Consider the following 27,023-nt stretch of genomic DNA (forward strand, 5'->3'; position numbering starts at 1 on the left):
ACACAGACGGTCCGTCATGTCCATTCAATGCATCGAGCGCGATATACCATACGGTAAACAGTAGGGCTACATCCAGGGGCTAAGTTACAACTACAGACGTGGAGCTTTGACGATCGTCACCGACGTAGAATGCTCCCTTTAATATCGGGAGGTTTCAATCGCCCCGAAGCACCTAATGGCTGTGATCGCCGCGCTGTGTTCTCGAGGATCTTCGCTCGCAATGATGAGACTGCTGAACTCGACGCTGAACCGCCCCGGCTCTTCGCTGGCAGAGCAACGCGCGACGACTTCCCGAGTCGAGGAGGCACCGCGGCGTCGTGAGTCAGCTTTCTGCGCTTCGCCTCCTCGCGCTCGCGCAGCGCCTGCTTCTCCTCCTGCCACAGCTTGTTCGCCTCGGCCTTGCTCTCCTCGCTCTCTGCGGTGAGCGCGAGCGTCTCTGGGAGCCCGTACGTGCTCTTGAGCTTGTCGTCGGACTCTTGCTTGGCCTTCTCGACCTTCTTCTCTTCCCGGAACCGTTTCCGGGCCTTCTTGGAGAGCGAGTATGGGTCGGTGCCGTAGTGGTCAGACAGCGACTGGATGGATTCGAGCCGCGGAACCTGGACCTGGTTTACGTAGTTCTGGGCGTCGGTTGACTTCTCGAGTGCGGCGAGGGGGTCCACGGGTCCCGCATTGGGGTTGGTCTCTGATATGTACCATTGAGTACGCAGGACAACCTGATACGGATAGGACACACACCGTGTACCGCGAAACCTCCGTTCTCTTCGGGATCCCAATCCTCATCCTTCTGTCTAGCACCAGATGTGACCACGTATCGCGTGTTCTAATGGGCGTGATGTAAGGTTTGGTATGCCCGCGAATGGAACCAAGCACGCACCTGTGGATCTGTCTGGATTTCAAACCACCCGTCGCACAGATGACATTTGCAACGGAACGAGTACATGGGCGTCGAGTAGTAGTTCCCAATCTTCTTCTTCTCCGCATTGTAGCGGACGCCCATGCCGATGTGATTGTTACATGTTCCGCTGCGCACTCGTGAACGGACACTCGACAGTGACTATGGTCCAACAGACGTACCACCAGATATTGAACGGCAACTCAAAGCGGACAATTAGGATTCCTTGATCTATCTTCCTCGCCCGGTCACCGAGGGCATGCTTTCCTGGAAGAAATGTGAGTCCGTCTGGCCCAGTCCGATGACAAGTCGCCCGCACCTCTGTAAGCATTGAGACTGCCATGTTTCTCGCCGTCGTAGTCGGGTGGATAGTATTTGTTGAAGCCTAGATACAGTCAATAATCTCGTTTGACGGTACAACTGGCCACGGTACTGACCTTGCATGGCTTACAGGCTCGTCGTCGTCACGGTTAGAACTTAGTAGAACTTCTAGTCGTTCATAATCCCATCTATTACAGTGACATCACGTGAGCAACTGCGACGCGCTTCCGGCGTGCCCTATCAGCCACCAATTCAAGAGTTCATCACTGCACAACACTCGATTGCCACCTCATGCTCCCCCAGATTCTTCTGCACTCCAGGATCTTATAACTACATATACCTCTTCTATTCTACTTACATCCGTCACGACCACACTGGAATATTCACGAAGTATCAAGGTTGCATCCGAGCGGCCGGCGCGGTAGCTTGAATTCGGGTCGTGCACGGCTTCATCTCGGACTCTGTGCGCTGTAGCTCGTACGAAGGCAACAAGGCATTCTAGCGACATCTTGGTTACTGTTGTATCTGGAAGGCCTTGCGCTACTTACTGAGCAGCCATGACGGAGTCAGGTCGTCCGACACGTTCAGGTATGCCGGAATGTCGCCGCTCATTCACCGCTATCGTGACTGACATCGTGTTGGGAACCGCAGGCCACGGGAATGTCGTTGCACGCCTTCATGCACTCTTCCCAGGACCAGGACTTACGTCTCCGAGACAAGCGCAGCAGCCACCCCCGCCAGTCTCACCCGCCGCACCCCCAGCTAGGCCGGCTCTGAAAGTGAGGGTCGTAACATGGAACATGCACGAGAGTCTGCCAAAGGTGAGTGGGCAGCATTCCGACATACATGAACCCTAGACGACGTTATGGCCAGGGCGACTTGTCCGAGCTGCTTGGGTCGCTACTTGACCAAGCTTCGGCAACGATGCAGGTACAAGATCCCTCGGGTCTGACGTCCTTACCCCTGGATGCGCGTCATCCTTACCATCTGGTAGTCGTGTATGAACATCCTCTGTACTTTTGTGATGCTGCTGATACGACCTCTCCCCAGTGCCGGACAGGAGTGCCCGACCGCCACAGGTAAGAGCCTGTCCGCTCCGTTCCACTGTGACGTGGACTCACCCTTTTCAGGGCTGCCCCTGGGCCTTGGTGCAGGGTTCAGGCTCAAAGACCTCGTCGAGAAGGAAAAGGACAAGGCAAAGGACAAGGAAGGCAAGAAACTGGCAGAGTACGAACAGAGAGATGTAGAGTCGGAAACCGGTAGCACCCGCGCCCCGGCTCTCGCAGAGCCTGGTACTCCTCAGCTCGCCTTCGCCATGCCCGCCGCAATGGAGAGCGAAGAGCCCATTGACTCGCCATCAGCCAAAGGCTCGACAGATCTCTCCCACCATAAGAGCTTGCTGCACTCCTCTCCGTGGTCGCTCATGCTGGACGGCTGGTACAGCAACAAGACGCTGCCTCATAGGAGCACGAAGTCTCTGCCAGATGTGGGCGACTCGCCGCTGCCTCGGGCTGATACGCCTGGCGGTTCAGACGCGAAGTCGATCAACGTCGCTGGTGAGGCTGGGCATGTGCGACCGGCGACGGCGCCGTATGAGCTGCTCAGCAAGGAGAGGATGATGGGTCTCTACCTCGCGGTCTACGTCAATGTGAACGTCAAGCATCTAGTCAAGGGTAGGTCGTCCCAGTGATACCCCAGCAATGGATAGGCGGCTCATGATGGCGAGTAGGCACATCGAAGGATGCCGTGACGACCGGTCTGATTGGCGGAAGAGTGGGGAACAAGGGCGGCGTGGGCATTAGCGTGAACATCGCTGGGACCACTCTGCTATTTATCAATGCCCACCTCGCAGGTATGTGGCCAAGGGCACGCGTTTTCCCACAGAGTACTGAATACGCTATCTTCCCAGCTCATGAAGGCAAGGTTCAACACAGAATCGCCGACTTCGCCAAGATCAAGGTGGGCGCCGGTCTTGACCTCATGCATGCGGCGGCCTATTCACGGCTTGTGCGTCTACCTTACAGGCTGAACTTGATGTGGATGACTTCCTTGCCCCGGATGACCCACGAATCATGTCAGAGGGTAGGCTCAGTCGTTGGTATTGTTGAATGAACACTCTGACGCTGTCCTGAAAGACATTACTGACAAGTTCGACTACACATTCCTTTGCGGTGACCTCAACTTCCGGCTAGACATCACCCGCCTTCACGCAGACTGGCTCATCTCTCGCAAAGGTATGTCAGAGGTCTCCATGCCCACGCTGACATGGATTCGCGTCTAATACATGGATACAACAGAGTATGCTCAAGCCCTCGCATTCGACCAACTGCGCAAGATCATGGAGGCAGGTCGTGCGTTCGTAGGCTTCCATGAAGCGCCCATCACCTTTCCCCCGACCTTCAAGTACGACGTCATGCGCACGCTGAAGCGCCGCAGGAGCTCGTCGAAGCCATTGGCAAGCCCGTTCTTACCTTCGACGCCGGTACCCGGCCATCAGAAGATCCTCACCCACGTCACAGAGAAGGACGGCGAGACGCCGGATGTGAATGTCGTGAGCGAGCCCGAGCATGTACAGGAGCAGGAGCAGGAGCGCGAACGGGATCAAGATGCAGCTTCTGTTGTGTCGTCAACGTTCACATCTGCGCGCTCGAAGTACACGAGCCAAAGTCAGGGCGACGATGCGCATGAGGACATGGAAGAGGAGGACCTGTTTTTCGCTACGGAGACGAAAACAAAGTCGGGCAAGGTCATCCAGCGGCTGTCGCTCACCGCTATCAAGGCGAAGTGGGTCGCGATGGTGTCCCCTGCAAAGACGGAGTTCATCAATCATATACCGACGAAGCGCAGGAAACGGTGCGTACATTTCTTCATATACCCGAGCAGGTATGCTGATCTAAATGGGTCTCCTCAGGCCGAAGGTGGACTCCGCCAGGAATAGTCCTGCACCTGAGGCGAATGGGCGCCGGTCCCAGAGCGCCCCCCGGTCAGTCTTTGATGAGCGTGCAAGTTCGACCAACCTATTGGATGGAGTGATAGGACAGGAATTCACAGGGGGAGACGTATATGACTCTTCTCACAAGCAGCGCGTACCCAGCTGGTGAGTGTCTTTGTCCAGTCCGTTCTTGTGTGAATCTCAATGCTACTATCCCATAGGTGTGACCGTATCCTTTGGAAATCTACAGTGGAACCCAATCCGGAGGAGACGCTTCCTCCGCTACAGCCACCCCGAAACCGCGTCTCCAACATTTTCCAGGTGCTCCGACCCGTCCGCAACCGGCGTGACTCAGCATCTTCCATGCTCTCTGCCGTCCTGGGGCCCTTGAACTCTTCTGCTACCAGGCTTCCCTCGTCTCCCTTGTCATCTCCAGGCTTGCCCCGTGAACAACGCAAAGCCAGCAGGCCGCAGCCCCATCGAGCACCGCGTATGTCAAGACCCAAGTCCGTAGATACCTTGCCAACACTCACCGCACTACGTGCGTTCACCTCACCTTTGCCGCCCCTCCCGCGCCGCCTGAGCTTCGAGGGCGCGACGCCGACGTCGTCAGTGCCCCTGACGCAGTCGCAGACAATGCCGCCGCCGATGCAGGACCGCTGGGCTCCCGATGTTCTTGCTTCGGAGCATTCGCCCGCGCTGACCACGGCACCTGCGGTAGTGACGAGCCCGGCCTCGCGTTGGTTTGGCTTCCTACCTGCGTTCTTGCATCGAGAGGGCTCCATGCCGACGATGAGCAGGCCGGACAGCCCGATTACGCCTGAACAGCCCCCACCACAGCGCGGGACCGTCGTATGCCTCGGCTACCGCTCGCTCGATGACGCTGCGATGCGCCGCCTGGAGGGCCGCAGCGACCACCGGCCAGTCATCGGCTCGTACGCGATCTACATCTAGTAATATGTACAGTGTTTCGTTTGTAGAGTTGTTATCATCAGCCCGTGCACGGAGTCCGCTCATTACTGACAGTTTTTACACATGTAGATACCCACACACCACACACGGACGGTAGCGTAGATCATCATACTTGTACTTGCCGGCATGTGCTGTATGTATACCCGGCTCTTGACAATTTAGAGTCTCATGCATTGCTACGGTCGTTCGATGCAGCGAGAAGGTCATAGCATGTTGACGCACATAACATACAACATAGCGATACATTGTCGTCAAGCATGTCTCTCAAGCAGAGATGGTGACCTCCACCTCGACACCAGGCTCCAGGCTGATGCTCGTCTGTTATCAAGAAGGTCAGATGTCAACACTACTGGCTCAGAAAGAAAGAAAAAAACATACGATCTGCTTGACGATCTCGCTGGAGGAGTGCAGGTCGATGAGGCGCTTGTGGACCTTGAGCTCGTAGCGGTCCCAAGTCTTGGAACCCTCACCGCAAGGCTGGAGAAGTACTTTAGAGACGATGGTTATGCAACGACTTAGCAGCCGACTTACAGTCTTGCGAGTGGTGATCTTGAGGACCTTGGTGGGGAGGCGGACAGGGCCCTTCACACGGAGCTGCTTGTCCTTCGCGCGGTTAATGAGGTCCGCAGAGACTACGATACTCCATGAGTCCCATTTCCACAACAACGAATGCACAAAAAACAGCACGTACACTTCTCCAAGTTCTTGACATTGCTGCTCGTGAGCGTGATGCGAATCTTGTGGATTTTGGCGTTGGGCACGGCGGCACCGGTAGCGTCGTACTCCTTCTCACCCTTAGCGACGTAACTCATCCTTGCTGTCTTGGAGAGTCAGGAGGTGACTAGAGGCGATTATGAGTTGGTTTATCTGCGGACGGAGCAGCGGACGCACCTGAGGGCGAAGGCTTGTTGATGGTGTGTATACCGAAAATTAGAGTTCACGCAACGACGACTTTACATCTCGGGGTATGCCGAAAGATCGCAATATCGAGATACAAGATCTTGCGTATGTCAGCATAGTGTTGGTACCCGCCACCGTCGCGTTTCCTCAGGCTGTTTCTACACCTTCAACTCATCGCTGAGTCTTCGTCTGTATAACAAATTATGCAGTCTAGACAGCTTTGAAACCGGTGACCAAGGTCAGAAAAGTCTTGATCCCCTGAGCAGGTCTGAGGTCAGCGGCGGTCCGTGTTCGACTTAAACGTACTACGGAAGGGGTGGATCGCCCACTGCATGTACTGTGTGTCAGCGGTCGGTCTGGCTCAATCTATAAGCTCTCAGCGCTTTATCACGACAGAAACTAGGAGGAAGCAAAGGAATCAAATAAGGGTGAACACCAGGTGCGACGATTCACTGGATTAATAAGATATGCTCATCCCTAGTCAACCCAGGTGTTGCATGTAGAGTGTCGCACCGGCGACCGTGACTCACGATGGATGCAACCCATCCGGCACTGTATTTATATCAAGATTCCTGAAAGCTTTGAAGCTGAGAACGCGAACAATAGAGCGTAGACTTGTAAGTGACGTGCAAGTGATTTGGAAAGGCATCTCCGCAGTCCTTCAAGCTTCAAGTCTAACGCGTCCGGGTGCCAGCAGCGTCCTTCAGAAAATGAATTGCTTGGGAAACAAAGACCCAGCTGAAGGTGCCGATCTGGTATGCTCGAGACCTGTCGGGCCGTATTCAATTTCTCCCAGCGATCCTGGCTGTCTGGCTGGCATCGCAACATCGTACTGTAGAGAACACGAGGCATGAGTTGTTGCCGGGACATGGGTGGACATCCTCCAGACGATCGATCGTTATGATCACTGCGCTTCATCCCCTTATCTGTTAGCCCATGTTGTTGCAGCATGGCAGTTTGTGCATGGCAGTTTGTTGACAACTTCTTGCAGCACACTACACGTGGATCTGGCTTCTCGCACAGGTATCAACTACGTCCGGCGGCGGGCGATGATACTTGCAATTGGTCGAGGCCGACCGCGCACAGCAACATCGCTCACTAGGCCCGAAAATACGCAATACTCATGTGCGGTATGTCTTCTGAACTCGTCAGTCACCGACCCCCTCAGTCGTCGCAGCGTAGTATGTGTTGGCTGTGTAAATCGACGATGGTGCGCACACAAGTCTGCATCACGATTCACATTCTCTGGAACTAACGCGACATTGGCTAAATGCTGACAGCTGTTTCCGTCGAGCTTGGGAGGCAACATCCTCGGCGCGCCGCTGCCGTGCCGATTATCTCCTTCGACCCTGAGCACTCAGTGCTGTGTTTTCAAGTCAGCTTGTCTCCCGCGAAGTGCTACCTTGTTCATGCGACCTCCAGCGAGTCAGCAACCCACAGCCCTACAGCCCTAGGTCCTTCCAGTCCCAGAAACACGGTCCATGCATTCTGCTTAGAGACGAAAGATTCCGACGCACTGGTTCGAGGATGAGGCGGAGGGGTGTACCATTTATTCAGCAGTACTGGTCAATCATCCCGGTTCTGCATCCCCGCGCGACTCCCCCTCCCCCCCCCCCCCCGCCGCGGCGATATGGGCATCACACCCTCCTCCCTCATGGATGACGAAGCAGCCTTCGTAGGGTGGATGGAAGCCGCGGGTATCATCCGGTCCCGTGCTGACAACTACGTGTGGGGTCCCGCAGGGTACCAAATGACACCCCCTCACTCGTTCTCTGCGGGGCCCAACACGTTTGCACCAACGGTACCGTCTGGTTCCACGCAACCGAACGGAATGCCTACACCTCCTCCGCACCAGCTACAGACGACCAACGCTCCAGGACACGTGTCCATACCTCTCCCAAGGCTCAGCTTGTCGCAAGAACTCGAGGATCCCAAACCGCCTTCATCAGCAAGTGATGGGCTCGCTGTACCAGGACCGAATCCGATCCATCCCGCAGAACCACCACCGCTCGTTGGTCCTCCCCATGGTCACTTCGTCCCAGGGCATAACCCGTATCTGCTTCCGAGCGGAGAGCCACTCTATTTCGCGGGGGCGTCGCCTCATGGCGCTCCTTACGCGAATGGGGCAGCTGCCACCGGCTTCGCCCTAGGAACACCTTACCAGGTACATTATGCGTCTCAAGGTAATCCGCGTCCAGCTGTCGGCGGACAACTTCAAGGGGTGCGCGTCGACGAAGAATCTGCGCTCCAATTGCATGCTGTGCGCGCATACAGGGGCTCCCGCAGTCATATCATGACCTTCGACCGGACCTGGGATGATGAACGGTTGCTGAAGGAGATGCGAAAGACATACGACGGGCTCCGCTCGTGGCGGAGATGGCTCTCGCTCAAGAACGTGAGATCTGTAACGCTGGTCTCTGTAAGTGAATGCGCTGTTCGAGATCCGTGTTCAATTCATGCCTGACGCTGCCCGTCTTGGTTATAGATTCGGGGAAAGGATCAGTTCATATTCCCTCAACGAATCGGCCCATCGAGGGTCAGCGCGCGCCAGCACATGCGGCTACGATTCCTTCTCGATCACCCAGAGAAGTTGCGGGGGAGCCGTGACTTCATGAAGATGCTGGATGCTCCCGGCGTCGGCATTGAGTTCGTTGAGCGCTGGCAAGCGAAACGACTAGCATTCGCCGTCATCGGGTTGGTCCTCCTCTCGTTGGCGGCGTCGCTAATCTACGCATGTGTCACGGGCGATGTGTCGACCGCATTTACGATTGGATGTACGTCCGCCATCTTATCTGCTCTGGACGATGGCTGATCCAATCAATAGCCTACATAACCTCCGCATTCTCGGTGGTCCTCGTCCTAGTCGGCATTTTGGGCTTCGTGGATCTCTAGGCGGACAGAACTTCTTGGACACTGATTCATATCTGTAAATCAACAGTAGTCCTTCTAGCGACGCAGGCTGTCGCAGAGCATCAACACATTTCAGGTTAGAATAGCGGGGATGTTCAGCTCGAGCCTCACAGTGAATGAGGCCGCACCATACGGCCTCTGGTACAACAATGCAAACACCAATCAGAAGTGAGATACATAGGTTGAGTCGATCCTCAATCGAAACGGCTGTGTAGTGTTGAGTATATATATGGCATCCTTCCATTGCCACCATGACGCGCTTTTGACCGTCGAGTGTTGCACATACACATGTGATGATACCGCAATGATGGAATTGACTTCGCCCGCTCGATGTAGGATCTTGCAATGACACGTTCCGCGACTGGGGTTTAGTGCAATCACATGACCGCGTTTCTTGGGCGGCTGTGCCAAGGCCAGTGCCCGCCAGACCAGGCTGAGCTCGAGGCCAGCGACGGCGATGTTGGCAAGCTGCGTTTTGAAGGCCTATGAACGTGTGATGCCTCATCTCTGTTGTCATCTCATGGCCAACATCTCTCTCGCGACTGTGGGTATGTCGTCGAACGTGGATAATCTTAACTTAAGGCTTATCACACAGCTTTGAACCGCACAGCAGCGCCGGCATACCAGTGTACTTGGCAGCTGTAACGGAACTCCTCTTGCTTCGGCCCAAAGTACTCCGTTACACCTCAGCATTCTTGGGTGATGGAACTAGGCTCGTCAGTGAGCCTCGAATACTACATACGTATCAAAAACTGCCCCATAAAGCCATTTTATGCAGACCCAAAACGTGACGGAAATTAGTGGTGAGAGGCTCACACTATGTCGACTGCAAGGCCGCACTGACAGGGTTTCAAAGCGCTCAATGCGGTGCTATGGTGGGCCCATGCCTTTTATGCGACACTGTCTTGCTCACGAGACCTCGACATAGTTAGCAACTCATAGCCCTCTGAACTCTGTCCGGCCCTGTGGCAGAGGTACGGTCAATTCAGGTGAATCGCGGTTGACACGAGGACGGACGCAGAATCGCGTCAAAAGCGCGGCCCTGGTAAGAGATAAAGTTCGACACTACTGCCTCCCAATTGCATCTCTCCCCTCTCGCATTCATGGGCAACACTCTTCCTTCAGGTTCTCGAGCGGACGAGGAGGACGAAGCGTATGCCGGGTGGATGGAAGCCGCGGGAATTGTCACTGCCCAAAGCGACACTGTTTACACTTGTGGCCCCGTAGGTCTCCCAGTGATGCCTTCATACACGTTTCCCCCTGGGCCATACATGGCTGCATCCACCGCCAGCCAGGCTTCTGCGTCAGTCTATAGAACGCCCATGGAGATGCCCGCAGTTCAAGCTGCATCCATGGTTAGCAGTGTTAGCCACCGTCTTACTCCTCTCTCAGGCTACTCCCAAGTCATCGATGCCCCGGAACACTTGCCTATACCTCTACCCATTGTTTCTCGGCCCCTAGACCCATGCGACACGACGGGTGTGCCTCACACTGCGTTCCTTGACCGACTCGACGCCGACGTCGAGGCTCAACGGCAAAGGACACCGTCTCGCCTCAGCAGCATTTCCGATCTACGGAGGCTCCAAACGTTTCCCCTAGCTACTGCACACTCACCTGCGACTAGGAGCGCTCATCCCTCCCTAGGCTTCCAACCCAGTCGCCCGAGCTCGTTGAGGCAGTCATCACTAGATTCCAATGCGCAGGTGCCCCGTGCAACCCATCCCCCTCGGAATGTACATTTCGAGGACTTCGGACATGAAGTTCCAGACACTCCGTTGCCTGGTCTCTCAACGTTCACTAGTCCAGCAGCTTCAGTGACGTCGGAGCTGTCGCTAGATGACATCAGTACACCGCCGAGCGAAGGTGGCGATAAACCACTGGAGCCTGAACCTGTTGAAGTCAATGCTGCTCTCCATCCCTCCGCCTGTTTCGACTCAGAGCCGGACGGTGACGGCCATTCCGACGTAGCCAGGCGACATTTCCTAGGATTGACTGATCAAGTCATCGACCCAGATAGGTCGAGGCCGGAGCCGCACCCACATATGCGCCAACAATTGTATGCCATCTTGGGACAGGCTGGCACCACCCACCATCTCGAGTCGGGGGTTGTCATCCCGCCGAGCCCATCCGCTTCCTATCACGCCGGGTCGGTAGACATTGTCGCCCCTCACGTCCCTCGCAGATACGCGCCTACGGCCTCTGTGACCACAGCCATACAACCTACTACCGTCCCTCCATCTACTCCGGAAATCCTTCCCTTCGCAACACGAAGTGTACCTATTATGGCGCCAGCTCCATTTCCCACCACAGTCGTACCTCCCAGCCCATTTATCCCTGTCGTTCCTCAGGTTCCGATCTCGCCGACACTGCCGCCAGGTGCAGGGCCGGCGGGGCCGTTCACGGCACCTGTGATCGGAGGGCATATCAGTCCATTTACATTCTCAGCGAGCGGAGAGATATCTCATTTCGCAGGATCTTCGCCTCGCGGTATGCTCTATCAAAACGGAGCAGCTGCAACTGGCTTCGCTGTCGGGACGCCCTACCAAACAATCCTTCCACCTGGCGTCACCACGGCGGCGGGCGTCCCTACATGGAACTCTCCTATGGCGTTTACGCAACCCCGTGCGGTGCATGCCGGCCAAGAAGTCATACTCTCCTTACGAGCTGTGCACGCATTTAGGGGCTCGCGGACTCAACCGATGTGCTTCGACGCGCAATGGGACGATGCACGGTTACTCAAGGAGATGCGCAAGACGTATGATAAGCTTCGCTCGTGGCGGAAGTGGTGTTCGCTCAAGAGCGTGAGGTCCATCACTCTCGTCTCGGTGAGCAGACGCGTCTTTGCGTGTACAAAACCCTGCTTAACACTGTCTTTCGACTGATCTACAGTGCCGAGACACGTTCATCTTCCCTCAGCGGATCGGTCCGACGAAAGTCAGTGCACGTCAGCACATGCGGCTGCGATTTTTACTCGACCATCCGGAGCAGCTACGAGGACGACGCGACTTCATCACCGCTCTCTTGGAACGACCAGGCGTCGGCATAGAGTTCGTCGAACGCTGGCAAGCAAAGCGGCTGACCGTCGCCGTCGTTGGACTAGTCTTCATCTCCCTGATCGCGTCATTGCTCTACGCATGGATCACGAAGGACGTATCTACTGCGTTCACCATTGGATGTGCGTCTCGTAGTCATCTGCTCCCAATGCACCTAACTTACCGATTGTGCGTTAGCATATATAACTTCAGCTTTTTCGGTCATATTGGTTCTGGTCGGCATTTTGGGCTTCGTAGATTTATAGACTGGGCAACATGAGTCTGACGCTACGATGTCTTGAGCTTTTGCTAGGGTAGTGCCATCTGTCACTCAGTATATGTGCGGCATACGAAGAACATGCGCGCCATCGTTGAGACGTGCGACTCAACGAGAAAGCCGTTGAACGACATACCACGGTCCAACTCAGTGTCAAGATAGTGCTGTACGGTCCTTTGAAAGACTGGAACACCGTGCTGTCCTCAGAATTCCTTGCACGAAGTCGCTAGCGATGCGCACACCAATCCTGTATTTCGGGTCATAGTACTAGCTACTCTGCCAATAGACTATCTGCGTCCGTTCCACACTCGAGGGAATGCACCACGGCATGATCGCTCGGCCAGGTGTTGAGAGCCGGAACAGGAGAATAGATGGTATTGGAGCTGGAGGGGCGAGCGCGTGCGACGCGGGGTCCTGGGGTAATTGATTTGCGGTGGGCTGCTTCGCTTTTCGATGCAGACCCTTCCTAATGACAGGGACGTACGCGTCGCCTGTTACAACTTTCCACGCGACCACGAGGACGCGCGCATACTAAAGCCGACGAGGACGAGTGTCTAGATGCGTCGGGCGGTGGGCACGACATCGGGAGGGCATCGACACGGCGTCGAGGGTCGGAGGTCCTGGGGTAATTGATTTTCGGGGGTCGCAGGCAGGCAACCAAAGCACGACTCTTGAGAGCCGGCTCCAGTCCGCCGCAACAAATACGGCCAGACAAGGCAGGGACTCGTAAGTCCAGCGGCCCGCTGTCTGCCAATCATGCTAGCAATTGCGATCGAATGGTTCAATCACGATTGTCGAAGCTTCAACTCCAACACCCAAAAGAGATGGGGGAGCCGTCCCTCGAGAACAAGGCGACTGCGATTGTTTCTGCAGCCGGATTGCACTCGATGAACTTCCTCGGCAATGCAATGCATGCTGATGACTACGAGGATATGAGTCGCAATATCATAACGGGTTCAATAGTCGAAGTACCTTCAGTTTCTGTGACGCTCGTCGTCAGCTGGAGTCACCGAGCTTGCCGAGGGGGGTGGCGTAGAGGTCCCTGCGCTGGAAGATTGCATCGCGTACCGAAGCAAGGGAGCAATGGCAAGGATCCTTGACCACGAGTCGATGGAGAGAGTCTGCTAATGAAAGCGACCCTCGGCACCGAATGTATGGATGTCCTGGGTTACTTGATTTGAGCGTAGGAGCGCGACATTGTCGTGATGCACAACGTTGTCGGTGCTCCACCCTGACTAGAGACGTGTGAGCCTCTGCATCCCCTGTGAGACATAACACGCACGTTCTATTCCTCAGGCGTCCGATATGCCCAACAACTTCCTCGGCTCGGTCACACCCCTTGCTGCTCAAGGATGGAACATCAGCATTGCCCGTCAGCCATGTATCGGTTAGACGTACCCCTTCTGGCATAGCTGCGAGCGCAGCGAGGGCGACGGGAACCTGGTGCGTGGAAGGACCGGCGAGGAATCTTGGAATGAACTCTGCGCTTATATACCCTTTGCCATATTTGGCATTGTTTGGGAGGATGCCCGACGGGCGCTTAATTGCACTGCGCACTAATTCGAAGTACCGCGACTGAGAGCTCGCTGCGCGGCTCGTCAACGACGGCCATGACCTCCACCGCTTCAAACGAGCCCATCGCGGACAGAGACTCGATTCACAAGTCATGCAAGACTCTCGAGACCGTCGTCAATGTGCTCAATGACTACTGCGAGGCAGCAAACGCGATCCTCATTCTGCAGCGGAAGCTCGTCAAGGCCTTGCGAGATGCCGCAGCGGTCAAGTGTGTTCCGGAGATACCAGGTACGAGGAGGGACGGATAGTGGGACGACGAGTCGCTCAATGATTGCCTAGCAAACGCGTTAAACGTGAGCGCAACCATCTTCGACACACTCTGCGAAGTGGATGCAAAGTTCGTCAAGCTCGCGGACAAGGAGTGCGACGCGATTAGCGCAGAGATCAAGAAGTGGTTCAAGAAGCTTGCTGTGAGTATCCTACATGTGGAACCGTCACACCGCGAGCTTTACGGCCGTGTCGTAGAAAGAAGAACGCGCCTACGACGATCGCCTCGCCAACGCCAACGCCAAGATCAAACAGGCTGGTCAATCGTACGAGAAGAAGGCAAAGAGAAACCCACAGGACGCAGCCGATGAGCATGCCCGCTACATGCACATCCTCACGACTCTAGGCCCCGAGATTAACCAGGAGAAATTGTGAGTGCCTCCGCGATCTCTGCGTTTCGATTCCTTACCGTCGCTTCACCCGACTTAGCAACCATTCCCTCATGGTGACGCGCAGACATAACGCGACCATACACAATCTAGCTGCCGGCCTCTCTCGCGTAGCAGACGCGGAATGGCTCCGGTCCTGCGAGGGTGTAAGACGGTCCGCCCCTACCATTGGGCAGCTCGGCGAATGGCGCGTCTACTGCGAGGGCGGTTGGTCAGGCCCGTTGCCTGCGGACTTGCCCAACGGCGACGTTCCTCCTTACCGCTCAGAGCGTTCAGTGACTCCGGTAGCGCAAGGGCGCACGGTGACGCCAAACACGGAGAAGCCACCGCCAGGGCCTGGTACGCCGATGCTCGAGAAACCCGCACCTGAATATTCCTCTCGCCGCCCGAGCGAACAGGAGACAGACGCGTCATCACGAGCCGTCACGCCGACCCACGACCCATCACCCGCCCCGCCGCAATATCGCCCTCCGCCTGACCAGCCTGCCGAAGCGAAGCTCGCATCACCGCCGCCTCTGAAGACAATCGCAGACGACTCCGTTCGATCTCTGGCGTCTCTATCCTCATTCCCCGCACCGCCGACGCACTTCCCGATGCCGCCTCTTGCGAAGGCAGAGGCTAGTTCGCCGGTGAAGGAGACAAGGCCAGAGTCGCCGCGCGGCCCGCGCACGCCGTCCGAGATTCTATTCTTCCAGCGGAAGACAGAATCGCCCGCACCCCTCACGCCCTCCGAGACACCGCGACCTTTACCCTCGCCTGCGGTCCCACATGCCGAACCTGCTGCAGTCACATCCACGCGTTCTGTTGACTCGAACGGTAGGGTCGAAGGTGCACAAGAGCCGTCAGATTCGCAGCATTCACCACGTTCGGACGCCCATGAGCTGCACGAGCGGCGCGCCGCGAAGACCCCTTCGCCAGTGCTCACGCGCGCTTCCAGCAAGAAGCTCAATATTGAGAACTCGGGAGCTTCGTCCGGTCCGACGAGCTCCATCGCTGGATCCTCGCAAAGCGATCATATCGACGACGGCGAATTCGGTGCTCTTCGAACGATGGACGAGCAGCGCATCCGGCAAGGACGGCCCGCTGATGCCCCGTCGTCGCAGCAGGTCGAGCGCAGCGACACAGGAGCGAGCAATGTCAGTGTAGTGGCTGCCTTACGCGACCGATATTCCCGAATAGTGCGTTACTCCACCTTCTTCCTATCTGGGTGAACTGAGTACATTTCCTTGACAGCCCGAGCAACCTACCTCACCTCGCAAGGAGGTGCCCAAGTTGCCCACGAACGTCTCGAAGATCGCGAACAGATACCAATCTAACGACACTTCCCCGACCTCTCCCCGACTACCGCCACCGTCACCTACCGGGGACCGTCGACGGCTGTCCATGGATGTCCCGCGCAACAGCACACAGCCGTTCCCGACGGACCGCCGAACATCTGGCGTAACCTCGACTAGCTACGCGACGAATACGATGACCTCGATACCCATGTCCGACGATATTGCGCTACGCAGGCAGCGCATAGCCGAACTGGAAGACCTAGAGATCCGAGAGCAAGAACTGGAGCTGCGGCGGAAAGAGCGCGAGATCGAGCAGAGGGCAAAGGTGCTCGAGGAGGAGCGCGCGCGCATCTTGAACGCACGCAGGCCAGACAGCGGCTACGGCAGCGACGCTGCTCGCAGCGGGATGACCGACCGGTTGTCGATGAGCCAACAGTCCGATGCGTACTCAACGTCGTCTGCCCGGCCACGGTACCCGCAACACTCCTACAGCAGCGCAGCATTGGACCAGCTTCGGCCAGCGCGCCCATCTTCGAGCCAGCCGGCGTCGCCTCTATACCAGCCTGCTTCGGACCACGCGCCCTACTGTGGATGCGAGACATGCTCGGCATCTAAGTACACTTCCAGGGATACTTCGCCATCGCCTATCCATGTTCGGCCCATCCAGCTTCGCCCCGAGAAACCGAAGGGATGGATCCGCCGTCTGAGCATGCCTGTGATGGGCAATGCGTTCTCCTTGGACTCCAAGAAGGGTATTAGCAGCGCAGGCATCGCAGGCGGCCCTGGCTTCCGGAGCAGTCTTGCGTTGCCTGAGGAAGACGGGGTCATCAGGAGGGACGTGACAGGCGGCGTCCGAAACCGGAGTGCGACGAATCTTGCTCGGCGATGACAGTAACTTGCCTGTTTTTCTTATGCTTTATTTGCTGATTTCCATGTGCTTTATCTGCTCTGCTTACACCCGCTCGAGGACCTGGGCCTACGTTCAGGCCAGGCCTCGTTGCACGCCCTTTCTGACCTTTACGAGTAGCGACGATGACTTATTGCAGTATCCTATCCCTTGCTGATTGCTTTTCGGAGCTGCTTGGTTGTACCCCATCAATGTTCGACTTCTATCATCTATCCTGAATTGTACAATCCGGTATAACGCAGACGTGCATGACGCCGTCGTGAGCGTGACATGCCCAACCTCAGTCCAGCTAATAGCAAGATATACCGCGGGTGCTTGTGCGATGTTCGGCTGTGAGTGATGACGTGAGTACATACTGCTGGCAGCTTAGTCGTGGTCGACGATATTGGCAGGGTGGGAGGTCCATGCAGACTGAGTGCTGCAGGCCCGCCTTACATGCGCAGAGATTGCGGTCAGAAGTGGATCGGTTTCGTGGATGCGAGGGAATACATACAACCGACGAGGGAAGGTCTCGACGAACGACGACAGAAGACGAACTCGAATCCGAAGAGGCAATCGAACTGCTAAAAGAGGAAAGTATCGGTTGCTTCCGTTCACGTTTCCAATGATGCGCATCAATGTTCCGCAAGCGAGAAAGTATTCGACTGCGATTGCTTTTCTGCAGTTTCGGCCAACGCAACGCCTTCGGAACTTTCCAGGCGTATTACGCAGATCACCAGCGTGCATGAGCTAGTCACCCAACAGGTGCGCTTCGCAAGCCCTCATCGTCCGTACTACCAGCGCGTTCAGTACAGAAAGCTGAAAGAAACGTGATCATTGGACGGTAGTATGCCATGTATATAATACATACTAGACGAGGGTCATGTCCAGGGGTGGGACGCCGACCGTGGGCCTGGGCCTAACATTGGCCGCGACACCGCAGACTCTAGTAACTCTTGGATCCGAGATAGCTGCGCTTCAAGTCCATCCAATCTATGGTAGAGGCTGTCGTGCATGGTCCCAAACCTCGTCTCTAGTGCTTCCATACGTTGCTCTATCGACAATTGTGGTTCTTCCCTCATTCGAGCTTGACACCGTACGAGCGTGTGTGTCTCCTTATGTTGATTCTTCGTGATTCCGCCCTTGATATCGCATGCCACGCATAAAAATACGTCGTCTTAGTCGATGTGAGTGCGATTTGCGAGCTGAGAGCGAAACAATGGCCTACCATCGCATTCTACGCAGTACCAACAGGGCCACTTTACGCCGCCCTCACACCCTAGACAGCGCAGTTTCCTATTCACCATGCTGGATGTATTCGGTCCGCTGTCTGGGGCATCCAGCTCGTCGAGCGTCGCGTGAGACCTCCGCAAAGCCTCTCGAACTTGTGCGTCGTACTGCTGGCGCTCGCGCATGTACATGGTCTTCCTGAGCTGGAAGATATCGTGCGTCGGAAGGTGAGGCGATGCTAGATCCGAGCGCTGTGTCGGGGTGACAGTGGAAGCGAGACAACGGGGATCGCTACACAAGTCGAGGGTGTCCAAGGACCGTGTAGCGCATGTCATGCATACCATGCGCGAGCCCCTGATTTGACAGCTGCAGTTGTCGCATTCATACCCGCTACACATAATGGAGGATCAATTGTGGCAGCTTGATCTTCTGGAACAGATACATACTGATGTACGCAAGCTGTCTGGAGTAGCTGATGTTCAGCCAAGGATGCGTAAAACCGGGCGTCTGCAGGACTGAGAGAACGTATCAAGCCTTGATACTCGACCTCGTCCTCAGCACTGAGGCGGGGGCCAAATCTCTCTCGCAAAATGAATTCGACGTAGCGCAGCCTCGCCGTTCTTCGTTGCTTGAAAAATTTCCAGGAGTAGGTCGATCTCAGGACTTGCTGACGGGTGGCTGAGAGGGCAAAGCGCCATAAAGCACGGATCCTGTTTTGCTCGAATTTCCAAGGGGCCGGACGGCAAGAGAGTACCTCCGGAGTCATCCGAGTCAGGACGAAGGGGCCGACCTCTGTGTGGGTCGCTTCCTTCCCCACACCTCCCCAGACACCCTCGATCAGCGTGGGACTTTTGCTCATTTTCCCGCGCAGTTCCACGATATAGGCCTGGAAAGTGGAGCTCAGGTGCAGTGTGTAGTAAGTCTCGCCGTGAGCCGTGGTCTCCGCATTCCCCCCGAGTGTGAATGTTATGCCTCTCATGCTGTCGGGCATGGAGCCGACGGCTTCGAGCTCGTAAGGCCCGCGCTTTGCAACGTGAATTTCGACCGTGAACATCGGGCCCATCGGCCACTCTGGAGGATTCCTCTTCGAGAGTAAACTGTACCAGGTGCCCAGGCTGCCAGAGGAGGTGAGTCTCAACTCACAAGGGTAGGAGTGGGTGAAGGACGCACATCTCCTTGATCGGCGACTGAGCCATGCGGTCCTCGTCCGTCTCAACGTACTGCTTTGCGATGTATTGCTCCACTTCAGGGCGGTACGGCTCTTTGAGCGGATGGTTCAGGGCAGAGAGGTCAGACTTTTCCTCGCCGGCTGTACCGGACGACTCGTCGTAGTGGATGTGTGCTAGTTTGGCGTCGTACAGCCGCTTTCGTCCTTCCTTCCAATCGTCTGTGAGTTCGAACTACAAGCGTGCATTAGCGCCGAAGGCAGTCACGTTGAAATCAAGTGCCCTACTAGTCTGCAGTATTTACTCTTGAATTGCTCCTGAGGGATCCAACCCTGATGTGAGAACGTCTCTGCCTGGATTTGAGCATTGCGTTTCGAGGTTCGTGCCAGATGCTGGCAAGTGTATAGCACTCACCTCCCAGGGATTGTTTCCTTGTTTTGCAGGCGTTTACCACAGTTAGGATATTGTCGCCACAATCCCATAGCTCTCGTTCATCGACGATGTGATGCCGGCATATTTTAAGGATTTGCAGATCACGTTGCAGCATCAAGTAGAGCAGCGGGAATAGATACTGCCAGTGTGGTCACAAGTGCTACACGTCAATAGCTGAGATAAGAGCCAGTGAATCTATCGTCTTACCTTCTCGATTCTCCCCGGACCCGTGACGATGGAGAGCGTAGTCAAGTCGTCGACACGGTAGCGAATGGTCTCCAAATTCCGTTTGAGTCTCGTTTCCTCGCTAACGACGTAATCCCCGAAGCGTCGTTGCACCTTGTCTAGCAGCGTTAACGGTTCAAGGGGCATGGTGCTAAACATCAGCTGTTCCCACGTATGATTCAGATATCGCTCAACCATCTGACGATTCTGAGGGTGGATGCAAGGTTTCAGAGCGAACATGCTGTCTACGATTTTGTAGATCTTCTCCTTGTAAATCGTCGCGGTGTTTTGCCAGCCTGAAGAAAGGTGTCAATTGGTGCGCCGGAAGCGTGAGGGGCGAAGGACACACCGACTGCCCAATACGCAATCCAACGGGGCAAGCTAGGACAATCATTCGGCATCCAAAGGTATGAGCAATTATTGCAGGAGTCACTCACCTCCAGTTGGTAGGTCTCGAACTAGTGAAATCGTTCGCCTCAGCAATCGTGACGAAGCCTGAGGCGTCGTCGTCAAAGGCTTCGCTGATTGACTGGAGCCACTTCATGCTGATGAACTCCAGCGACCACGCGTCGGCATCGGAGGTGTAGGCTACGTCTGACGCTGCCTCCTTTCGTTTGCTTTCTTCGACGCGGTCATGATAGAAGTCTCGCAGTGCGAGGACGAAGTGCCTTGTCTTGACGCTGCCGCGCCATCCCTTGGAATCAAGAGGTCATCAAATTATGCAGTTCCACAGTAGTATTGTGCCTACCATTTCCTTCCAGATAGTATAAATATCCTGAGATGACGTTGATGAGAAATGGATGAGACCTTGATAGTCGACGAGCTACCTTGTCCAGTATCCTGTCATGAGGACCTGATGTTACTGACTCGATAACACGGTCGCTCTCCCGGACCATAATCTTCTCCGTATCTTCGACGATCTGCCTCTGGAGGATTTCGAGCTTGCGTTCGAAAGACGGGAGATTCTCATTTGCAGCTTCAGCTGGGTCGCGTAGATCTGCCTGCAGAGAGCGCAGGTCGCTGGCACCATCATGCTCCCCGGACGGCTCCCTGGCACCCTCCGCGGTGAGCTCCTCGAGGGCACATTGATCATGAAGGACTGCAGCAGCTCCCCCGCGTAGCGTGACTTGTTTGTACAGATGTTGATCCTCTTGCGACACATATGTCTGAATGAAGTAGATGATTTGTTCTGGGTTTGTCCTTCCATTCCTAGTTGTCAATGAAAATCGCCCTATCGCGAGTACGAGAGTGCGCACCTCTCCTCCATTAGACGGCTGATACCTTTCAACTGATCAGAGACGCCATCGATGCCGCGCATAGCATGCATTGACATCGCGAACTGAAGATCGGCACGTCGTTGCGCGAACAAGTTCACCAAGTCGACAAAGTTGCTTTCCCAGAACGGTGCCTTGAGGACCTTCGCCAAGGATCTCATCTTCGACCAGACGTCACAGACGTTTGCGCATCTCTTGATATCTTCGGCTATTTGCTTGATGAGGCCCTGCATCCTCCCCTCGACAGCAATGCCCTCGACGTCAACCGCACTCGGGTCCTTGATGCTCTTCAGTCTACACATAATCAACATGATGCTATCGTGCTGCGGGATTGCGCCTTACTCCAGTAGGACGGTCATCATATCTTTCATTTCAACGTAGAGCGCGATTACCTTCGAGTCGTTCTCGCTCCGCTTCATCTCAAATGTATAGACGGCTTTAAAAGCGAGTAGAGCGACTGTAGAAACGAGACGAAACGATGAGCATATTGACGACGCGCTGATTATCTGGCATACCTGAGATGAAGGGATGAATCTTGGCAATTTCATCTAGAGCTCTGACGAGCACCGGAACACTCTCGAAGAAGCCATTGACGGCGTTCTGAATAGAATCCGTCTCTAGAGAGGAAACTAATCCGTTCGCTGTCTGCCCAATGCCGACTGTCGAGTGGGGCAAGGACAACGTGTTTCCGTCAATGATACGATAGCTGTGGCACAATGATGGTTACTAGCCTAGTGCACCTATCTTCTTGCCCAACTTGCTCCCCGGTTTCGCTGCAGGGCTGCGAGCGCGCAGTTCCTGCGCGGCCTCGTCGATCGCCTCGTTCACATGATCGTCATCTCCGCTTTCATGGTGCGTAGTGCCACTGACCGAGGAAGCCGAATGGGATACGGAGGCAGACTGCGCAGGTGCCCCGTTGCCCTCAGCACTTGCAGTCTGAGAGGAAGGTTCGTGTATCGGGTCAAGGGTCGATCTCCCGGCAGACCGAATCCTCGACTGATGGCTGGAGATCGAACCAACTGCACCTGGGATCGACAACGGAGATACAGACGCCGCTTGGGACTGAGCATCGTCGCGAGGAGAGTCTGGGGTTCCATTTTTAGCCCTACGTTTTGGGAGGATGTGAAAAGGCGACATGGGAGCACACTGAGCTGGGAAAGGCGGAAGCCGCGAGCCTTGTCGCGCTTGCTATCAAGGGCCCGTTACCTTGTGACGTGGAAGCTTATGAAGAATGAACTCCGTCTGGAGACAGTCAAACCTAGCCTCATAGTGTGTGACACTATCAATCGATTTGAACGGGCGGAGCGAGGCTGTATGTAGGCTTACTCAATGATGGGGACGGGTGCACTGCTTCCTTCACGAATGGCGACCGAGAACTGAGAATGACAGATCGTCAGTAGCACAAACCATATCTAACACTGTGTTTGATGAGCATGACCACTTGCTCCGTATACTGCAGGTACATACATCAACACCAATCGACGCAGCGCTCGCGCGAGGTCGAGTAGTGGGACGTGTACAGCGGCGTTGGCCAGAGTAGTGAATTGGGCCTGAGCCAATATTGTAGACAAACGCTGAAGATCAACGCAGGGTGCTGAACGAGTGCTGAACATTGAACAAGTCATTTTAAAGAGTTCCAACTTTGAGTCAAACTTTGAGGTGCCACGGTCGGTACGTCCACGTGACCTGTACCGCGTATAACCTGTTCGAGTTTAGCGGCGAGGCGACCTTCGTCCTGCACGACGTCGAGCCCTCTTCCATCCGCCTCCCCCCTATTCTCTCATCCGCCCACATCGCCGCGTCTCGACGCGCGCGCATCCCCGCAAATAAACCGCTGAAACATATACATATTCAGTGAGAAACAGTCGGAATCTATCGCGAGGCTGGCGCTGATGAGAACGCCGTCCTTGCAGCGAACCCTCACGATCTCTACTCACGACTTCATACTAGCCTTGCGCTGCCTGCTGGATGGCAGCACCAACGCAAGCTCTGCCGGCTTGGATGACTCTTTCCTCTGCTGTCGTCACTGCACCAGACGGCAGTGTCTTCACCTCGTACACCACCCTCGAGTTGCCGCTCACATACTACGGCCCAAGCGTGAGTCTCCCGTTGGTTCATTACTTCGTCTCTCTATTGGAAGCCCCCGACCTGCTTGCGCGTCACCCTAGATGATTCGTAGGCAGCGTGCCGTTTCAGCACGCTAGCACAACCCAGGGCGTAGCTCTGCTACACCGCGGGATGTAGCTTCTGGGCACGTATGTTCCTCCTACTCTTCGGACATTAGCGTACGTACAAACGTACACTGGACTAGCCGACAGTCGGGCTAGGATGGACTACGCAGACTGTTGTTCGACTGCAGCTCCGTTACTCTGTGAAAGCCCCGACAACGTCCTCGCGTCTCAGTTGTTCAATGGCGAAGCGCGTGTCTGACGACATCAACAAACACGCCCCTGAGGGCGGGTGTCTGTCCAGATTTCCGCATCGCAGGGTACTGTGACAAGGCAGAGATAACTAGACTGGATACGAAGGAACGCTGCAGCATGGGGTCATCACATTCATATGTTTTGCGTCGAGACTCGCAGGTTGTGCTGTCCTCCAAACCAAAGAACAGGTCCTCTGGCCCCATCGGCCTATCGATCGGGTTCAGGCATTCGCTGTTTCGTGATGTCCTGGTCTGTGTCCCTGGTGCAAATGGTGATAGTGCGGAGAGACGTTGGCAGGCCTCCCATATCCAGACGAGAATGTTGCGCGTCTCAGGACTCACTACATCGTCACTGCATTTGGCGTAAACCATAATTCAAACCTTGCGATGCCTGAGTCCTCGATTTGGGGGCTTTAGACGGTGGCATCACAGCCACACAAGCTGCGCTTGAATCATTGGTTGAGTACGATAGACTGCCGGGCAGTGTCAGGACTTCCTGGTCAGCCCCGGATGGCGGCGATCCTTTCGGCCTGTATGGCATTTTGCTCACTATGATTCGCTCCCTACTCTTCACCGTCGAACTTCCCGTGCTGACATGGGCCCATAGATTCCCCTGAACACGGGCTGGACATACGGAGGGTTGACCCCACCTCCGTCTACCTCCACGGCACCCACTTCCTCATCGCCATTTACTACCACCTCGCCCTCATCTGCTCCATCTAGTTCATCCTTCTCGTCATCTGTATCCTCGTCTTCCTCTAGCGTGTCGTCGACATCTTCATCGTCGGCCTCAAGTTCGACCATGTCGAGCTCCTCCATAACCACAACGTCGTCGGTGTCAGCGTCGGCATCACCATCTGCCGTAGCATCTGGAGCCCACAGTTCAAGATCTTCCACAGTGATCGGGGCCGTGCTTGGTTCCCTTTTGGGCACGTTGGTCCTCGTGCTTTTGATCCTCATTTGGCTACTCCTGCGGAGACACTACAGGGGTGTCAGGAACAACACCGAGCCGCCAGCGAAGAGTGCAAGCTCGAGCTTCTGGAATCGATCTACAACTGTCTTCTCGCGTCGGAAGTCGCGGCGGCAGACACCAATATGGACGGAGTGGCAGATGGTGAGCCCCGAGGACTTCGAGGACAGGCTGCCTCAGAGCCCGACCAGCCCAACCAGCCCTGAAGAAGGCATTCCCCGTGACAGCGGAGACGAGACGGACCCGTTCCTTAACCGCACTCTTCGCAATGGCACGAACGAGATGTCGCAGACGCAGACGGGCACAGACACACTCGTCAGCATACCCGTCGCTGCTGCGCTCGCTACGGGCACCGCATCGACGCGCCGGTCGGGGACGACACCTACTCATGTGGGCGGACCGATCATGCCACGCGAAGAGCTGCTTGCGCGGATGAACGAGGAGGATGCTGCGATGATGCAGGTACGTCTGGTGAGCCCCTCGACTGACGAGCACACGTCGCCGCTGCTCCCGCCTCCGCCATTGAGCTCGGATCGCCGGAGCATGCGTGCGGCCAGGCCGGGACTCAACGAGACAAAGTCAATGCGCTCGCTCGCCTCTGCTGCATTCTCTGGGTCATCGGAGAAGTCGGGCAGCATCGACGCGCAGGAGCCGGAGCGTGCGGAGTTGCTCACGGCGCGACGAGTCAAGGTCGGCAACTACGGTGAGCCAGCGTCGGACGCCGGTGCGAGTTCCCTCACGAGCGGTACGTCCGGCCTCGAGAGGCTCGCGAATCTCCCGCGCATGAGTTGGTTCCGGCGGATGTCATTCCTCCCCACCCCCGTTGGCTCGAGATCGAACTCTCGTGACGGAGCGGAAGGTGACCGGTACACACGCACTCCCCCACGGTCGCATTCACGGCAAAACTCTCGCTCAAGGCCAGTCTCATGGGCGCCGTTGCCAACAACAGAGCCGACCAGCCCGACTCTGGAGTCTAGCGTGGGTCGGAGGCCGAGGCCACCATCGTCGTTCCCCCAGGGCTTGGGTCTCCTCGTTGGCGACGAGCGGCCAGTATCGTCCATCAGCGCCAAGAGCCGTGCGAGCGGGAGTACCGTGTACCACGACGCAAGGGACACTCCCAGCAGCTCGCTGGTGGAGGTCAACGTGACCCCGGCTGGAACGTTTGGATCTAATCGTTCGCAGCCGGGTATTCCGCCTGTGCCTCCACTCCCTCACCAGGCGCGCTCGGCGCCAGTGTCCCCGCTTGCGGAGCAGACACTTGGGACGAACACTGGTTATATTCACCTAGACATCCCTAGCTCTGAGCCACCCACCTACGAGGAATCGCATCGGGACTCGCCACATAGCTCTGGAGATCGTCCTGCTGATTCCGTCGACGTCCTGGACCTTCCTGTTCCCCGCCCCGCCTCACCGTTCACTGCTGCCTCAGGTAGCAGCCGTGCTCAGCCGCCCCCTGGCCTGCCAAACCCGAGCGTGTGGCGTGATTCCCATGCGACCACGGATGGTACCTCAAGCACGTCTGGCATTCGGATCGATGTCCTTGAGGAGGCACCACCTCCGGCTCAGGATAGCTGGCGCAACTTGTCAGGCGGGAACGCAGGTACGGCTCCTGGTGGACGGCGAACGACATTTGGAACAGTGGTAGGTTTATACGTTTCATGTATCATGTTCTCTGATACTCAGTGTGCCTTTGCAGCCCATGGTAGTTCATCGAGACGCTGTCCAATCCGAGCGTGGTTCTCTCGCGTCTGGACGCTCACATCTAAGCCCACACGTTCTGCAGTCGTCTGGTTCGACAGCGGCGTCACTGCATACGCACCGCAGCTCTTCGTCTAAGTCTCACTCTCAAGGGCCAAGCGGCAGCTCTGGCTCTCGTTCGGCCTCGCATGCCGGGTCAATCGCCGACCGGAGACTCGAACAGGTCAGCGAAGCAGCTTCTCCGCCTTTGTCCGCCGTCTTCTCCAAGGACGGCGTGTGGAGCCGTCCAAGCTCACCGCCAGGTGTACGCCCGATGTCGCCCATCAGCCAATCGCCTTCATCCTCCGCGGAAGGAGAACCCGCGTTCCCGGAGCCGCGCCCTCCGACGCCGAACACCGCGGCGGGGACAGTGACGTCCACTACAACTTCGAGGACGGAAGAGAGTGGCACGCATGCGAGCGTGACTACGAGTGGTACCGACCCAGTGAGTGGCGCTGTGTTGCACTTCCCTGCACTGCCGTGGCACCGACCCCGTGAACAGGGCTATGCTGAGGCCCGACATGACGATGACATCCTGTGGTAGTGCTAGAGTTTTTCCTCGGTTGTGGTGACTATCCCCTTCTATCCCCCTATCCCGCATACCCTTACGTATTCGTCGAGAGAGCTCGACAGTGCGCCCCGTTCACACCTTTGACATGACACTTGCACGCGTTACCTGTTATCCTCCCTCTACCTACCCCCGACCTACTTCTGCGATACCTCATTCGAACTTCACCATGGCATCCGATACCTGTTAGATGTTTTGCAATTGCTTTGCGTTACCCTTGACCTGCTTGCTCCGATCTATATTGACCAGACTTGTATCTATCCGTCACCTATCTGATGCTCACGACCCACGTTATGATTATGACCTACTAACGACCGAGAATATAGCCTTCTTTGTTTTGTATATTTTCGACCGAGCCTGTTTGCCACG

General features: G+C 56.0%; 8 protein-coding genes across 8 annotated transcripts; 5 read left to right on the forward strand and 3 right to left on the reverse strand.

Annotated features, from left to right (window-relative positions):
* Nucleotides 1-116: 116 nt before the first annotated feature.
* On the reverse strand, nt 117-1,336 carry C8Q71DRAFT_856635 (DUF572-domain-containing protein; the record flags this gene model as incomplete). Its single annotated transcript, XM_047927326.1, has 6 exons — nt 117-682; nt 736-820; nt 875-1,022; nt 1,075-1,159; nt 1,212-1,277; nt 1,330-1,336. The coding sequence occupies 6 exons, from the start codon at nt 1,334-1,336 to the stop codon at nt 117-119; spliced, it is 957 nt and encodes a 318-aa protein (XP_047780619.1).
* A 141-nt stretch (nt 1,337-1,477) lies between these two features.
* On the forward strand, nt 1,478-5,192 carry C8Q71DRAFT_542690 (Endonuclease/exonuclease/phosphatase). Its single transcript, XM_047919238.1, has 12 exons — nt 1,478-1,801; nt 1,865-2,034; nt 2,087-2,211; nt 2,264-2,292; nt 2,344-2,886; nt 2,943-3,065; nt 3,123-3,172; nt 3,238-3,295; nt 3,349-3,447; nt 3,511-4,066; nt 4,125-4,310; nt 4,367-5,192. Exons 1-12 carry the CDS (start codon nt 1,771-1,773, stop codon nt 5,097-5,099), a joined length of 2,703 nt encoding a protein of 900 aa, XP_047780620.1. The 5' UTR covers nt 1,478-1,770; the 3' UTR covers nt 5,100-5,192.
* A 189-nt stretch (nt 5,193-5,381) lies between these two features.
* Nucleotides 5,382-5,929, reverse strand: C8Q71DRAFT_704783 (40S ribosomal protein S20; the record flags this gene model as incomplete). Its single annotated transcript, XM_047920410.1, has 4 exons — nt 5,382-5,435; nt 5,496-5,594; nt 5,649-5,749; nt 5,809-5,929. The coding sequence occupies 4 exons, from the start codon at nt 5,927-5,929 to the stop codon at nt 5,382-5,384; spliced, it is 375 nt and encodes a 124-aa protein (XP_047780621.1).
* Nucleotides 5,930-7,639: 1,710 nt separating this feature from the next.
* On the forward strand, nt 7,640-8,909 carry C8Q71DRAFT_906472 (uncharacterized protein; the record flags this gene model as incomplete). Its single annotated transcript, XM_047928925.1, has 3 exons — nt 7,640-8,436; nt 8,503-8,791; nt 8,842-8,909. The coding sequence occupies exons 1-3, from the start codon at nt 7,648-7,650 to the stop codon at nt 8,907-8,909; spliced, it is 1,146 nt and encodes a 381-aa protein (XP_047780622.1). The 5' UTR covers nt 7,640-7,647.
* Nucleotides 8,910-11,530: 2,621 nt separating this feature from the next.
* C8Q71DRAFT_704639 (uncharacterized protein) lies at nt 11,531-12,225 on the forward strand (the record flags this gene model as incomplete). The annotated part of the gene is made up of 3 exons (XM_047920402.1): nt 11,531-11,752; nt 11,817-12,102; nt 12,158-12,225. The coding sequence occupies 3 exons, from the start codon at nt 11,531-11,533 to the stop codon at nt 12,223-12,225; spliced, it is 576 nt and encodes a 191-aa protein (XP_047780623.1).
* A 1,568-nt stretch (nt 12,226-13,793) lies between these two features.
* C8Q71DRAFT_752547 (uncharacterized protein) lies at nt 13,794-16,967 on the forward strand. The gene is made up of 5 exons (XM_047923385.1): nt 13,794-14,039; nt 14,091-14,221; nt 14,277-14,449; nt 14,508-15,645; nt 15,701-16,967. Exons 1-5 carry the CDS (start codon nt 13,847-13,849, stop codon nt 16,631-16,633), a joined length of 2,568 nt encoding a protein of 855 aa, XP_047780624.1. The 5' UTR covers nt 13,794-13,846; the 3' UTR covers nt 16,634-16,967.
* Nucleotides 16,968-17,058: 91 nt separating this feature from the next.
* C8Q71DRAFT_752552 (uncharacterized protein) lies at nt 17,059-22,568 on the reverse strand. The gene is made up of 18 exons (XM_047923386.1): nt 22,425-22,568; nt 22,284-22,375; nt 21,689-22,220; nt 21,473-21,616; nt 21,300-21,414; nt 20,940-21,251; nt 20,511-20,883; nt 20,432-20,458; nt 20,121-20,377; nt 20,033-20,064; nt 19,666-19,979; nt 19,441-19,597; nt 19,314-19,375; nt 19,031-19,260; nt 18,307-18,975; nt 17,859-18,250; nt 17,502-17,807; nt 17,059-17,449 (listed from the first exon to the last, which is right to left on the reverse strand). Exons 3-17 carry the CDS (start codon nt 22,092-22,094, stop codon nt 17,512-17,514), a joined length of 3,786 nt encoding a protein of 1,261 aa, XP_047780625.1. The 5' UTR covers nt 22,095-22,220; nt 22,284-22,375; nt 22,425-22,568; the 3' UTR covers nt 17,059-17,449; nt 17,502-17,511.
* Nucleotides 22,569-22,697: 129 nt separating this feature from the next.
* C8Q71DRAFT_752556 (uncharacterized protein) lies at nt 22,698-26,996 on the forward strand. The gene is made up of 5 exons (XM_047923387.1): nt 22,698-22,811; nt 22,871-23,054; nt 23,987-25,990; nt 26,046-26,531; nt 26,589-26,996. Exons 2-5 carry the CDS (start codon nt 22,926-22,928, stop codon nt 26,628-26,630), a joined length of 2,661 nt encoding a protein of 886 aa, XP_047780626.1. The 5' UTR covers nt 22,698-22,811; nt 22,871-22,925; the 3' UTR covers nt 26,631-26,996.
* The last annotated feature ends 27 nt before the right edge of the window (nt 26,997-27,023 follow it).

Source organism: Rhodofomes roseus (genome assembly GCF_022264815.1).
Source record: "Rhodofomes roseus strain CIRM-BRFM 1785 chromosome Unknown C8Q71scaffold_7, whole genome shotgun sequence".
NCBI lineage: Eukaryota > Fungi > Basidiomycota > Agaricomycetes > Polyporales > Fomitopsidaceae > Rhodofomes > Rhodofomes roseus.